Source organism: Vidua macroura, chromosome 16, assembly GCF_024509145.1.
Source record: "Vidua macroura isolate BioBank_ID:100142 chromosome 16, ASM2450914v1, whole genome shotgun sequence".
NCBI classification, from domain to species: Eukaryota; Metazoa; Chordata; class Aves; order Passeriformes; family Viduidae; genus Vidua; species Vidua macroura.
The window spans coordinates 14,112,404-14,127,109 of NC_071586.1; the positions used below are offsets into that span (position 1 = coordinate 14,112,404).

Sequence of the window (14,706 nt, forward strand, 5' to 3'; positions counted from 1 at the left end):
CCATGCCAACCCCACAGGCACCAGCCAGGCATCGTGCAGATCTGCCCTTCAGTGCAACCAAATGAACTCACCCAGATTCTCTTGGAATTTTCAGTTCTTCCTCCCATTTTTTTTTTTGTGTGTAAATCAGTGCAAGTGTCAGAGCTGTGGATGGAAAAGAATTATTTCAGGTACCCAGTGTTGCATCCTGAGTGCCACACCTGCAGGCTTTGCTCCAGATAAAGCCATTTGTCGAGGCTTCTCATCCTGTTTCCTTATCACAAGAAATATTACATGATTTAAGTCCAGGAATTTTCTATGTTGATCATTTATACCTGACTCTGCCTCCATGCCCCTGCAGACGTCTGAGCTTGCAGCCACTCAGAACCAGGAATCAGGAACAGGAGATAATCTCCACGATTTTGGCAGAGCAGCAGAGTGCGAGTTCCCTCTGCTGGCACGTGGCAGGACGGGGCTGCAGCACCCACCAGGATGTCACACTGGGCTGGGGGACAGGGATTGAGGCCAGAGAGGTTGAGCCATCTCCAGTGTCCCCTCTCAGACCCCTCCCTAGGACAGAAGGGCAGGGGCAGCACTTTGGAAACCCCATGGATGAATCTTGAGGTGTTGCAGACAAAAATCACAGCTGAAAAGAGTCGCAGGAATGTCCTTAGACAGGCAGTCCCCATATTCCAGATGGACTCTGCAGCTGCAGGGATAAATCCCTGCACATCTCAGGATTTCTGTTTGACAAGCTTGGTTTTTTGTGCACAATTCCAGGGGTGCAGCCTGTAAAACCACAGCTTTCCCAGTTGACCTGATGTTCTTCTCGCACTGGCAAGAGTTGTGTGTCAGCCACATCTGCTGTAGGAGTGTGGTCAGGGGCTGAGGTGTATTTCTAGCATCAGTTAATAACAGAATTGCCTGAAATTGCTTAAAAGACTTTTCTCGCTCAAATTCCTTCTCTGGAGTTTCTTGAGGTGTAAAGCTCTGCTCTGAATTCTGCTTTTCCCCATACAGAGGAGCTCCTGCTCTCCCAAATACAGATTTTTTTTCCTTGTAAAGCTATCCTCATCATTCTCATGGACCTCTTGGGAAATGCCTCTTCCTTTTCCTGACACTCACTATCTTTCTTGATGCTAAATAATGAATGAATCCAATAAAAATAAAGGCCTTTCTTCCAATCAGAGAAAATCACTTTAATGACAGCTCGTCCTGGTCTTTTGAGCTTTCCTTCCCACTGCACACCCCCTCCACTAACAGCTGAGATCTGCAGCCTGGGTTTAGTGGCCTGGAAAAGATTAACAGCCTGCATGGCCAAGGAATTCCTTGGGATGAGCTTTTGTAGTTGAAAAGCACTAAATGGCACTGCAGCTTTTAAAAAGCTTCTTCATACCTGTCCCAGCTTTGTTTTGTCCACCCAGAGCTGCTGTGCAGAGGGAGCAGCTCTATCCAACACGTGGGGAGGGGAGAAGAGCCCTTCCTTCCCCATCCCTCCAGGATCTCTGGCAGTAACCTCTCTGAAATGTTGATCTAATGGGAAAAAAAAAAAAATTCTTTCCTGTAATCTGGATGATATTAACCCTTGGGGCTGTGATTTGGTTGCAGTGATTTATTTTTCTCCTCCCTTTTTTCAATGACGAATGACTGGAATGATTTTGATTTTGTTTTGTATGTAGATGCAGATATATAATTTCCTCTTCTGTTCATTCATTTTCCAGCCTTGTTTTCTTCCAGGTCTTGTTGCTCTCCACCTTCTCCTGCTGTGTTGCTGTGTGACGTGTCCACCTTTACTTCGCCTGCTTCGCTACCATCTCATCTCAATCTCAAGCCGTAGAACAACCTGGTGGTGCAGCCCCTTTCATGAGAAATCAACCTGCTTTTGATTTTGTTTTTATGGTTTTTTTTTGGTTGGGTTTTTGTTCTTTTTTTTTTTTTTCCTCTTGATTTGTTTTTCTTCAGACCTTCACCTAATAGGGCAGAGACAATGTTAATTCATGGACCTTTTCCTCCCTCCTGAACTGAGACTCAGAGAAGGCTGGGCCAGTATAAAAAGGGTTAAAAGAATGTGACTCCAAAACAATCCCCTGTCTGTCAGTGAACACAGAACATGGATTTATGCTCCACAGCCTGGCCTATGTCAGGCATCTCATGAGCAGAACATCTCAGGGAAATTGAGAGCTCTGCACGAGCCCGGGATCTGCCCACTCCCAGTTTGCAAACTGGGAGGCAGCAGGGGCTGAACAGATGTCCCCTAAAAGCATCAAAGATCTTGAAATTTACAAAGCAACGTCTTCCCCACCAATTTTGTCCCTTCCTCTTTGGTTGTGTCCTGGCAGCCTGGCTCTGAGCAGCAGTGGGGGGCCCCAGCCCCCCAGGGGATGGGATGTGCTCAGACTGGTTGTCTCATTTATAGAATTTGGTGCAAATATTGATTGAAAACTGATCTCATGATGTTTGAACCCTTAACCTGCTGTTCCTCTTTGTGGGAAGTGTTAAAAATGTTTTTATTTTGGATAACCTGTTATCCCTCATGTGGTTGCCATTGTGATTTTCATGCACATCAGAGGCTCACACAAGCAGCCCCAAGTTTAGATGTGGCACATGTGGGTCCAAATTTTGTGTCAAGAAACCACCTGGAAAGAGCTTTTTGGGGAGGTTTGAAATGGAACTTTAGCCTCACAGCTCAGAGCACAGCTGACATGTGCTGGTGGTGGGTTGCTTTATATTCCCAGTTTGTGATTGAAGACCTGAGGCTGATACTTTCCTGAACCCCTGGAAATGCAGACTTAGACATGAGCAGGTTCTTTGGAAATTCCTCTCCTGTGGGCCAGCGAGCAGCTTCTCATGCTGAAACAGAACTTCTGATTCCACCTGTTTGCTCATCCTTAAGAGAATCCCATTTGGGTTTGATCCAGGGTTGGCTCCTTCTCCGTCCACATTCCTTCATAGTTCTCCATCCTCAGAGACACAAGTGCCACGGTGTTGTAAGGCAGTGTCTGAGAGCCCAGGTCGTGCCTCCTGATGTCCAGGCTGGATATTCAGCCCACTTAAGAGGAGGGAAAGGCTCCAGGTTCTTCAGGGAGCACCTTGTACCTGTCATGGTACAGAGTGCTCCTCATCTCCTCATGCCCTTTCAGCTGGTGCATCCTGTGAGCCAGAACTGTGGTCTGGGGGCACCTATGGACACCCCTTGCTCAATGCAATCCTGTGGTTGTTCCCCTGTGGGGCTGAGTTTACAGAGGGCTCCTGTTGCAGTGAACACACTGGGGGACCCAGAGCCACCCATTACCTCTGCACCCCAGCTTGGTCTGACGTGTCAGTGCTCTGGGGTCTGGGGAGCAATTGAGAAGCCCCAGTGCTAGTGGGTAGAGGCAACACTTAAGCCAAAGCTGGTCCATAATCTCTACTTCCCAAGGGGCTGTAAAAGTCGCAAATAAAAAGTTATTGCTGGTTATTTGAAGGGTTTCTAGTTACTGAAGGAGATGCTAGGTGCAGAGCTGAATAATGTCAGGTTTTCCCCCACTTTATGGGTAAAATGATGTCAGATCAGGATTTTTACCCTGGATTTGGCCATGCTGGAGCTCACATAGAAACAGGGACCAAAAGCCAGCTGTGCATGAACTCTGGGTCGAGCAATTCTGCGACCTTAAACTTGTCGGGTTGTGCAGCTCCACGCAGTTGCTGCTCTTGTGTTTAAAGCATCTCTGGTTTCCCTTTTGTCCCTGTTTTCCAGGAGATCCCAGGTGATTGAGAAATTCGAGGCACTGGATATTGAGAACGCGGAGCACATGGAGACGAACGCGCCGGGCGGCGCTGCCCTGTCCAGCGAGACGCGGCAGGGCAGGAGCGAGAAGAGAGTTTTCCCACGGAAACGGGTGAGATGCTCAGCCAAGGAATCCTGGAAAGATGAAACCTGGAATCCTGCATGACTGGATAGAGGGTTTAGCTACAGGGTTTGTCCCTGGATGTGGATTTGGAGTTGCAGGCAGCTCCTGCAGGAGCTGAACCTCTGTGTGTGCTCAGTCTGTGTGAATTTTCCTGCTCTGCTCCCTTGGGCCAGGTGTAGATTGGAGAGGAAAATCAGGCTGTCTCTTCTTTCTTCATAATACAAAGGGAGACTTCAGATCTGGCTTGGCAGGACACATCAGGATAGGGTGAAGTAACAAAAGAAACATGTTTGAGAGTCCCAGATATGCTTGGGTATAATGGGAACAAATTAATGCCTGAAAGGACAAAAAAAAATGTATTGCCAAGGAAATGACACTTGTTCTGAGCCTGAGATGCCCCTTAAATAAAGCAGATTTTTATGCCATGAGCCAAGAGAGCAGGACTCTGTCCTAGTTCCTGCACTGATCTGGGCTAATGCTGTTCACACAGGACTTCACTTGTGAAGGAGCAGCCGTGGGCTCCATCCTGGACGTGTCTGCGTCACCTCTGTCCCCACACCGCCGGGCAAAGTCTCTGGACAGAAGGTCCACGGAGTCCTCTATGACGGTGAGCCACCAGGGGGGTGTCCCCTGCCTTGGGGGAGGACATGAGAGACCCTTCCCAGAAGGTCCCACAAAAACTGGACTCTTGCTGCTTTCCTCTAGCCAGCACATGGGATATGGGATACGCTCAGACTTTGAGCAGGTTCAGGGACCTGAATCAGGTGTGACCAACACTGAAAGTCTCAGGGGCTCAGCTGGAGAAGGGCCACACTTTTTGCCTGTTGCAGAAATTAAAACTCAGAGTCTTGTGAGGAGCACTTTTCCTTAAAGTACAGCAGCAGCTTGGGAAGCAGACCCTATTCTGGTTATTTTCCCCTGGAATACCCCATTTCCTTGATGCTTTGTGTGATGTGTCAGATACTCATGCTGTGGGTCACCCTAGAAGTTCTGAGGTCACCTCACCTAGCCAGAGCCCCTCTTTGCCCCATGGTGGGCCCCAGCAGAGGCTGCAGCAGGGCATTTCCAGCTCAGCAGAGGGTCAGTCCAGTTTTTGGACTTGGACCAGCTGCTCTGTCATGACTGTGATACTTTCATAGGATCACAGAATCCCAGAATGTTTTGGGATGGAAGGGACCTTAAAGATCATCTTGTTCCAACTCCCCTGCCAGGGGCAGGGACACAGACCAGGCTGAGCAAACACATGTCCCAGTTTTCTAATGCCATTTCCTTGATGTTTATGCAGTTGGAAGTGGGTGTGAGTGGGATGAAGGCTGCAAGGAAGGGCTGAACCTTCCCTCCTGAGCTTTCCTCCCTTTGCATATTTCAAATACTCACCAGTCCTGGAGGCAAACAGTACAGAATAAACACAAAGTACTCTCCTCTCCCTAACCACCCTTCTGTAGGGACAAAATAAATACACTTGCTAATCTCTCAAATAGATTACAGAGCTACTGTAAATACAAGTTGCATTTTTTGTGGATGGACAGCTTCTATTCAAGGACTTATCAGAAAAATGCAGTAGCTTGGTGTTTCTGAGCTTTTCCTGTAGACTTGTACAGCCACAAGAGTGATTTTTAAATTCTTGGTGGGAATAAAAAGTGCAAGAAGTGCATATGAAGTGGCAATGCACAATATCTAGTGAAGGGAAGAAAGTCAAGAAAGTCATGCAGGTTTAGATTAGATATTAGGAAGAAATTCTTCCCTGTGAGGGTGGCAAAGCACTGGCACAGGTTGCCCAGAGAAGCTGTGGCTGCCCCATCTCTGGAAGTGTTCAAGGCCAGGTTGGATGGGGTTTGGAGCAGTGGAAGGTGTCCCTGCCCATGGCAGGGGATTGGAACAGGATGATTTTACTGTTCCTTCCAACCCAAAACATTCTATAGTTCAATACTTTACTTTCCCCTGTGTTTTTGTGGAGCAGGACTGGGTTCCCACCACCACAGGATCACTCAAATATGGGATGTGCTGCCCCACAAGTTTGATTGAATAGGCTCCCAGACCCAATTTCCATTGCTGCCCTTGCTGTAACCCATTTCAGATGCTGCAGCTGGATTTCACACACTGCTGTTTTCCTCCTCCACTCTGCAGCACGTGGAGCAGCTGGAGGAGCTCAGCCTCGGGGGAGTGAAAGCATTTCCACCACATCCTTCCCTGCACACGGGCAGGGCTGGGAGGAGGGGCTGGCAGCAGTTATCCCACGCTGTCCTGCTTGCTTTCTTCAGGAATTCAACATCCCCATGCACCCACACTGGAGGAAAAAGCAGGTGTCATTTGCGTGGTGCAGGGCTCGGATTCCCTGTATTTCCAGCCTTGGGAACTCAGCCTGTTTTGAGCCCTGCAGCCTTGCATCAATAGCACATAGTTTTTCTTTCATACTATATAATAGAGGGTAAAACTGCCTGAAGTCTTGCTAATTCCTTGTTTATCCTTTCTCTGCAATGCTGGTGTAGCAGTAGGAAATTGCAGGAGAAATGGTAGGAAGAGAACAGCCTGAATAAAATGTGCAGAGGTCGCCGTTCCTCCTGGGAGCAAACATTTAGCCACCACACAGTGTAATGATTCAGTTTGGGGTAGACGACCTTTAAAGGGCCCTTCCAACCCAAACTATTCTATTATTCTATGAATTTAACTGGTTTTGGTCTCTTTCATTGCTCTGCTGGGTTTTATCAACTTGCTGCTGTTGCCTTCTGGGCGCAGTCACTTCTTCCCTCTCCTGATCCCTCTCTCCTTTCTTCCAGCCCGACCTGCTGAACTTCAAGAAGGGCTGGTTGACAAAGCAGTACGAGGATGGGCAGGTGAGTCAGGAGAAAGCTCTGCCTCCATGTCAGTGTTTGGTGCTGTGGTCAGTCCTGGTTTCTGGCAGCTCACTCTTAACATCCCATGCTGGCTGCGCATGGAGCAGCTCTTGGTGTTGATGGAGCCCCAGTAGATCAGTATTGGGCTTCTCTTGAAGTGGGAATTGCTCTTGCTCTGTCCTGGGGAGGTTTCAAAGGTGGATATCATATCGTGGGTTTCTAGGGAGCCAGGGCAGCTTGGATGGCAGCACTGGTTTCATGTTCCTGTTCCCTATTTATTAGTCTCGTCTCCCTTGCGACCCGGCGACCTCTTTGGTGTCAGAAATGAGGCTCAGGTAAAGTCTCCTGACTGCCAGGGAAATGGCAATAAATCAATAAATAAATGGCTCTGAGGGAAGCAGCTGGTGCCACTTTCCTGCTGCCAATTCCCAAAGGGATGCAGGATGTTCTGCTCTATTGGAGCCTTAGGAGTGGGCACTGATGCCGAGGCAGCGTGGATGGCCCTGGCTGTTTGCAGACCACCCCTTCCCTGCATTTCCTTCTCTCCTACTCAGCTGTCAGGGGAAATGAGGGCAATTTGCCTGTGGCTGTGGGTGGCCCAGGCTCTGCTGTGGGTACCCCTGGGTCCAAGGACACATCCATAGACAGCCAAAGGGGAATTGGCAGCTGGAGTGAGTACTTTATTGACTGAATGCTGCCTTGGATGAGCTTGTGCTGGAAGCATTCAGGAGGTGGAATGGTATAGAGCAAGGGCCAGGAATAGACTCCCAACTCAATTTCTAGGTACTGTAGATAAAACATGAATGTTTACTATGGTTTTTATGCTAAAAAGGTTTTAAGTGCAGTCCCTAAAAGCCTCATCTTGCAGTGGAGCTAATGGGGAGGCTGCCACTGTCCCGTGGCTCTCACGGTGTCGCTGTCACATGCAGCATCTGGTACTCTGCAGGGTGGCAGCAAACCATCACTGTCCCTTGCACTGCTGCCTGTTTGGGTCTCCCCTTTCCCATGGAGGGGCCTTGATGAAGCCATGTGTGGAGCTGGGAGGGACAGGCATTGAGCTGCCTCCTGCAGGGTGGCTCTGCCTGTCGACCTGTGACAAGCAGGCGTGCTTATGGTGGTGGGGAAGGAGCAGGATTGTAACTGCTCCATCTTTGTTGTTTCCTAGTGGAAGAAGCACTGGTTTGTGCTGACTGACCAGAGCCTGAGATACTACCGGGATTCAGTGGCAGAGGAGGTAAGTGTCTTCTGTCAGTGTTCACCCCATTACAGGGCAGCTCCTGGTGCTCCCAAACGGATCCTGGGCACATCAGTGCCTCCCTCAGTGCCCCCGTTCCCAGATGCTGAAGTCCTGGTGCCCCTTCAGGGCTTTGTGCCTCTCAGGGGCCTACTGTGCCTCCCTGTGAGCCCACCATGCTTTGGGGCTGCAAAGCTTTGTGGTTTATTTTACCTCTTCCCTCTGCAGGCAGCTGACCTGGATGGAGAAATCGATTTATCCACATGCTACGATGTCACTGAGTACCCAGTTCAGCGGAACTACGGCTTCCAGATCCATGTAAGGAAAATGTGGGGAGGAGGAAGAGTCCACCTGCAGGACAGTTGACGGGGATGCTTGTCCATGACAAGGGGAACATCTCCCCAAACACCCAAGAGAGGCCACTCAGCATCCCCCCACAGTGCTCCAGAGAGCTGTGGCCTTGGGTTTGAGAGCCAGTTTTTTGACTGTCAGAAAAGGAAGGGGGAAAGGGAAGGTTTTGTCACAGCCTTAGGGTCTCAGCTATGGCAGGATCAGCCTGATGGCTGAGAAATGCTAATTCCCACTGGGAGTGGGCTGGAGCACAGAGGGGTTTGACCTCTGTGTGGCCAGCAAGCAGTGCCCTAGCACTGGGGGCTTGGGGATGGGTGCGGGGTGATCTTGGGGAGTTGGGAAGCTGCTGGTTGGTGCAATCACCTGCTCTGAGCTGTTCCTTCTCTCTCTGTAGACAAAGGAAGGGGAGTTCACCCTCTCTGCCATGACGTCGGGCATCCGCCGCAACTGGATCCAGACCATCATGAAACACGTTCGCCCCACAACTGCTCCTGATGTAACAAGGTATGGGGAGGCTGTAGCAGCCCCTGCAGCTGTGTGGTTTGCTGTGCAGGAGTAACATCATGAGTGTCCTTCATCCTTTTTCTTTCCTCTTTCTGAGCCTGTCTGTTCCTGGAAGCTGCAGCTTTTTCTCACATCTCTTTGAGCTTAATTTGGATACATGTTGTGGGGACGCTGATATGCAGAGTTATTCTTACACGTGCAGATTTCAAAGAGGGTTGAAAATGTGGTTTTAATTTGTGCATAGGAATATGAAATACTGTTCCTATATCAAGGCTCCTCTGGATTCCCACCAGGTATTGTGAAACCACTTGGATTCAGTTGTGCTGGGTTCATCCTTTCCTCTGGCTACTGTTCAGCACGAGCTGCCTAGTCCCTCTATGGGTCACAGCAGCAGGAGCCCAGGGTTCAGTTTAGAAACTGTTTGGCTCTGATCTATTTTAAACTCCAGCCAGGAAATCATCTTCCCTCCTCTTCTGATCTTCCAGAAAGCTGCTGCAGCTCGTCCCCCTTAAGCTGTAGTAACGCTGGTGTCTCCTCCTGCGTCGGTGCCAGAGGAAGGGGACCTCCTGCGTCACAGAGTGCCTTCTGTGGGCGCTTCTGGCTGTGTGTACAGGGTGTTTGGCCTCCTCACAGCTGTCTGTGCTGGCCACACTCACACCAGCCACCTCTTACAGGCTGTGTGGACACGGCTGCACCACTAACTCCATCTCCTGTCCTTACTGTAGCTGCAGCCAGCAGGTTTTTGCCAGGTTTGTTCCTGTGTTGATGGAATGGCTCTTCTCACCCAGTGCTGTTGACCTGGAGATGCTCCAGCCTCTCCTTCTCCATCCTGCTTAGCCCTCAGCCAATGTTTTTCCAGCCCTGCTCGAGCTCTGGTGGATTTCTCAGGGAAGCCGCCTCTCTCCTCACTCGTGTGTATGTTTGATTTCCATGCAATCCCAGGAAAAACTTCTCTTTGAAACTATCCGTGCTGAAGCCCAGGTTGGAAAACTGTGTTCTCTCCTGTATTAACGTTCTGTGGTTTGTATATCTTGTGATTCACTGCATGCTCCTCCTTTTCTGCACCTCAGATGGGAAGTCCTGCAGTTTCCATTTATTTTTCTTTCTTTTCTTCCCCCGTTTCCTTTTTTTTTTTTTTTTTCCTTTAAATAAAAGCCAGAGAGAAGGGAAGAAGCAACCTGGTCTTGACCCTTGATTTCCCCACACTGGTATCTTCCGATGTGACTAGATACGAAGATGAAGACCAAGGAAATTTGAGGGGACCTCTCTGCCTTTAAAGAGCCAGATGTATTTATGGTTGCTCACAGGTTACTGCAGCACGATAGCCCTGTGCTCACTGTCTGCACCTGCTCCGAGCCCACACAAAGTGGTTTCACTTGGCTTTCCCTCTGAGAGGGTCCAGGCGCAGGTCCCGGTTGGGCAGTAACTTGTTACACTGCACAAACAGACCGTGAACCAATCCTGAGCTGGGGAAAGGGGATGATGTGTGTGCTTCTGTGGTTTCCCACCTAGCTGGTGCCGTGGGTTAGTCACGTTGCTGGAGTCCTGCTCTGTGTGTGCAGCAGGGCTGTGTTCACTGGTGCCTGCCTGGCAGCCCGGGGTATCCCAGCCCATCCCACCTGGCTTTGGGATGCCATTGCAATCCGCACCAGGGAAGCAGCGGGTGAAGGGGGCTGCTGGAAGGACAAACTGCCCAAGGCTCAGCATGGAGGGGTGCCAGGTGTTGGCACAGTGGCGGGGTGTTGTGCTCAGTGTGCCGGGAGGGCAGCAGTGCTCACCCACCCCTGAGGATGGTCCCACAAACTCTTGCAGCCCTTAGCTGTGTCTCATTAACCTGCTGCCGTGGCTGCACCCAGCCAAACACTCCTTGTCTTGACTCCTTGAGCCCTAATGATTGTTTACATCGCTGCATGTGTCAGCACCTGGCACGGGCAGCAGATGCTGCACTGCTCCCTGCCCTCAGCAGTGCCCTGCAATCTGCAGAGGTACTAATTACAGTCTGCTAATGATGATGGGGCAGATAGAAAATACCCCCATGAACGAAAGTGGCTGCTTCAGAACTGGATCCATGTTGAGCTCAGAGCCCTTGTGAGGCTGGTTTCCCCAGTGCACCCCAGTTCCCTGCAACCTTTGTGCGCTTCTTGCCACAGCGTGCTCAGCTTGCAGCTTGCACCACTCCCATACCCACCTCTATTAAAAAAAAAGCCTTTTTATTTTAACCTATAATACCATTGGGAGGCAAAGATCACCCCCTTCCTGTGTGATATGAATTAATTTCTCTGTGGTGAAGGAGATGTGAAATAGTTGAGTAGTATTAATAGCCACGGGGCACTTGCAGGAGATGAAATGAGAAACTTTGGGTCAACCTTCTGAGTGTCTTCACTTCGTTCCCAGCGGCCATCCCTCTGCTCCCTGACCCACATCCCGTGCCCTTTGGAAAGCAGCAGAGGAGAAATGAGCTTGTGAGAGATGTCACCTCTAGAAATGCCAAGATTCTTCCACGTGGGATTTAGAGCAGCAAAATATCTGTGTCCCAACACCATATGGCGGGCCCCAGGACCCCCATTTCTTTCCTAAAGCTCTTCTCCATTTTAAGAATCAGTCTCATCCCTGCTTTACTTTTTAAAATGCAGCTGTAATCACTAACTGACTCCAGATTGAGAGCCTGGCCTTGGAGTCGTGCAGTATCATGGGTGAGGAGCAGTGACATTTCATCGTTGTGCCTTCTGGGTTTATTTTATTAGCTGCAAGTGACAGCACTGAAGAAGGAATCATCTCTGAGCTGGTTTTAGCCTGTAACTGCCAGAGTCTCTTGAAACCCAGCTCTGCTGAGCCTGTGGTTTGCTGCTGGATGACAGTGCATCGGAAGATACTAGCCCACACAGAGCCATGTCTTCTGCTCCATCCTTTGTTTTGGGCACATGCACATCCATGAGGTTCTTGGCTGGGGGCTGGGGTGTGTTCCTGACGTGGGAGAAGCTGTGATGCTGCTGCTGTTCCCGATCACGGCAGTCCCCATGCATGTGGTCCCATGGGTCAGAGCCTGTAGTGAAGGGAGCTGCTTTCCAGCTCTTGCACAAAGCTTGTTGAGTCCCTGCTGGAGACTGGGGATGCTGTGATTGTATTGGAAGCAGGGAGAGCCAGGAGTCAGCCAGAGCAGCAGGACTGTGCCTTGGGAGGCAGCTTTTGGAGCTTTGGGTAGCAAAGAGAGTTCAGCAAGTGCCCACTACTCCCTTGGGAGAGGTTTCCTCCACAGACTTAGGATACTGCTGTTTTCTGGTTTAATTTTGATCTGCATGTTACAGGGCTGGCATGTCTGTATTTAATAAGCCAGCATTATGGATTATCTGTAGGTTAGAAATGGTATTGCCTTCCCCTATTAACTTCCCCTGCTTGATGAGTATGTCTCCCCCTTCAACCCACCACCCTCTAACTCAGCGCTAAAAATCATTCCTTGCTTGAGAAATTGGCATTTTCAGTGATTTCCGTGATGTGTTGAGTAGCGTGCTCTCCTTGCTGCACTCGCCCCTGCCCAGTGCCAGGGGGCTGCCCATGCTGCCTGCAGGGCTGGGTGCCCTGGGGAGGTCTGTGCCTTCAGTGCAGAGAGTGGCATGGAGAAGTTATGGACCCATTAGTACTTTTCCAAGCTGAAGGGGAGCATTACGCTTGTTTCCCAAGACTCTCAGAGCTGCTCTGTGCTTCTCCACCCCACAGCTCCAAGGCCAGCCTGGCTTTGGTGGGATTGGTGGCATCTTTCCCACAAGCACGTGACTATGGCCATGCCAGCCGGGGGGCATGCATGGAGCCCCACAGCCGGGGGGCTGGAGGAGCTGTTGGAACCTCTGACAGCACAGTTGGGGTCGCTGCCTCAGCCATGGGTTGCTGCTTGCTCATGGTCACTGGCCCCAGTGTGGCTGCTGAGGAGGAACAAGGTTGGGATCAGCCACTCTCTGGGTGCCAGGGTGTCCCAGGAGCAGCTGGGGTGGCTTGCACCAAGGCTTTGCACACCAGCACATCCTGGGGAAGGGCAGCAACAGCTCCTGCGCCCAAGGGGTGAGGGGAGATGGAGGGGCAAGGGGCACCCACGTGGCATTGGCTTGGGCTTCCAGCAGCCCTTTTCCACCCGGCTCTTGGAGGCATGCATGGGAGCACCTGGCTGTCTCCAGCACCCACTGACACTTTCCTTCACCCTCTCTCTGTCCTCACAGCTCGCTGCCGGAAGAGAAAAGCAAAACAGGCTCTTCCTTCGAGACTGGTCCAAAGCCGAGCGAGAAGCCGGATGCGGAACAAGCCGAGCTGGACACGGAGCAGAAGCGGAGCCGCGCCCGGGAACGCCGACGAGAAGGACGGTCCAAGACCTTTGACTGGGCTGAATTTCGCCCCATCCAGCAGGCCCTGGTGCAGGAGCGTGCGAACGCTGCAGACTCCTCCAGTAGCGGCTCGGCCGCCTTCCCCAGGGACACCGGAGCTGCCGACGCCGACCCCGGGGAGCTGGAGCGGGAGCGGGCCCGGCGGCGGGAGGAGCGGCGCAAGCGCTTCGAGATGATCGATGCCGTGGACGGGGCAGGGTCAGAAGAGGCGCTGAGGATGGAGGTGGACAGAATCCTGCCTGTCCCAGCAGACATCAAACCGCAGAACGTCCACGTGGAGATCGAGCAGCGCTGGCACCAGGTGGAGACCACCCCACTGCGGGAGGAGAAGCAGATCCCCATCACGCCGCTGCACCTCGCCCACGCCGACGACCGGGAAGAGGGGCTGACGAAGCAGCACCTGACCACGCTGCTGGAGAAGGAGGTAAAGGGTGTGTAGGGTGCAGGCTGCCTGCCAGAATGGCCTTCAGGCCACTGGGGTGACTGTAGGGAGCGTGACATAGGCTTAAAAATAGCTGTAAGTGTTCCTCCTTCATAATAGCAACTAGTAGGGATGCAATAGGTTCCTTGGGGAGCTGGCAGGGCACAGATATGTATCCATTCCTGTTCAGCCCTGCCAACAGCTTTCAAGTTTCCCACAGCTGCAGGAAGGGCTGTTCTTATGGCCTGGTCCTTCCTTACCCCTCCCGACCAACACAGCCTGATTTGTGGTGGTTGTAGCCAGCCTGTCTCTGACAAAATGGGTACAATCAAAGTGTATCAACCAGACTACAAATTCAAGCTCCCAATCCTCTGTGCCTCTGCAGCTATAGAGACTTGTGTCTGCATTTATAAACTGCCATGAGCTGTAACACACACCACAAAGGTTCCCTTTTCGTGGAGCCTACATCAAATAGTCTTAAGATTTTTGGAAAAGAATGGGGGAGACTCAGCTCACTTGGAAGAGTTCTGTGCCTGGGATAACAAAGGTTGTTGTTAGTTGGGATTAAAGTGTATTAGTGGGAATGAAAGGGGTAACCTTTTCTTACGGAGTAACCAGGAATATCACTGAGCTGAACTGGGCTGGGATTTGCCAGGGCCGTGCCAGGGTCGAGCTGGTGCCGTTCATCCATTGCCGCAGTGAGCTTTACGAATTACACTATTGCATAAATAAATTCTTTCAGAGGGGAGGGATTTTCCTGGCAAAATGAAATCCAGGTCCCAGAGCAGAGCAGAGCAGTGGTGCCATCAAAAGCTCCGTTAATTCTGCTCCGTGTCCCCTCCGAGCCACTTGTTCCTTATGGCTGATCCCCTGCCCACTCCCTGGACGCTGTCTCTGTTCATGTCCCTCCAGCTGGAGCAGAAGCAGAAGGAGGCCCTAGAGCTCCTGGAGCAGAACCGGCACCTGCAGGATCAGCTGAAAGTGGCTCTGGGCCGGGAGCAGAGCGCCCGGGAGGGCTACGTGTTGCAGGTAGGAGAGCAGGGAGGAGATGGAGATCCATCTTCCCTGAGCCCGAGGGATCCCTGGTGGGCTTCCGTCTGCGGTGTTCGTGGGGACATCCTGG

At 51.2% G+C, this 14,706-nt stretch overlaps 1 protein-coding gene across 8 annotated transcripts in view; it reads left to right on the plus strand.

The window, feature by feature from the left end:
- Window positions 1-14,706, plus strand: part of MPRIP (myosin phosphatase Rho interacting protein) — a 73,592-nt gene that overhangs the window by 40,112 nt on the left and 18,774 nt on the right. For all 8 annotated transcript variants that reach the window (XM_053992478.1, XM_053992472.1, XM_053992474.1 and 5 more), the window contains 8 exons: window positions 3,716-3,857; window positions 4,360-4,476; window positions 6,647-6,703; window positions 7,869-7,937; window positions 8,166-8,255; window positions 8,683-8,792; window positions 13,001-13,586; window positions 14,496-14,612. In XM_053992478.1, the coding sequence (XP_053848453.1) occupies window positions 3,716-3,857; window positions 4,360-4,476; window positions 6,647-6,703; window positions 7,869-7,937; window positions 8,166-8,255; window positions 8,683-8,792; window positions 13,001-13,586; window positions 14,496-14,612 (1,288 nt within the window). The remainder of the gene's footprint in view (window positions 1-3,715; window positions 3,858-4,359; window positions 4,477-6,646; window positions 6,704-7,868; window positions 7,938-8,165; window positions 8,256-8,682; window positions 8,793-13,000; window positions 13,587-14,495; window positions 14,613-14,706) is intronic.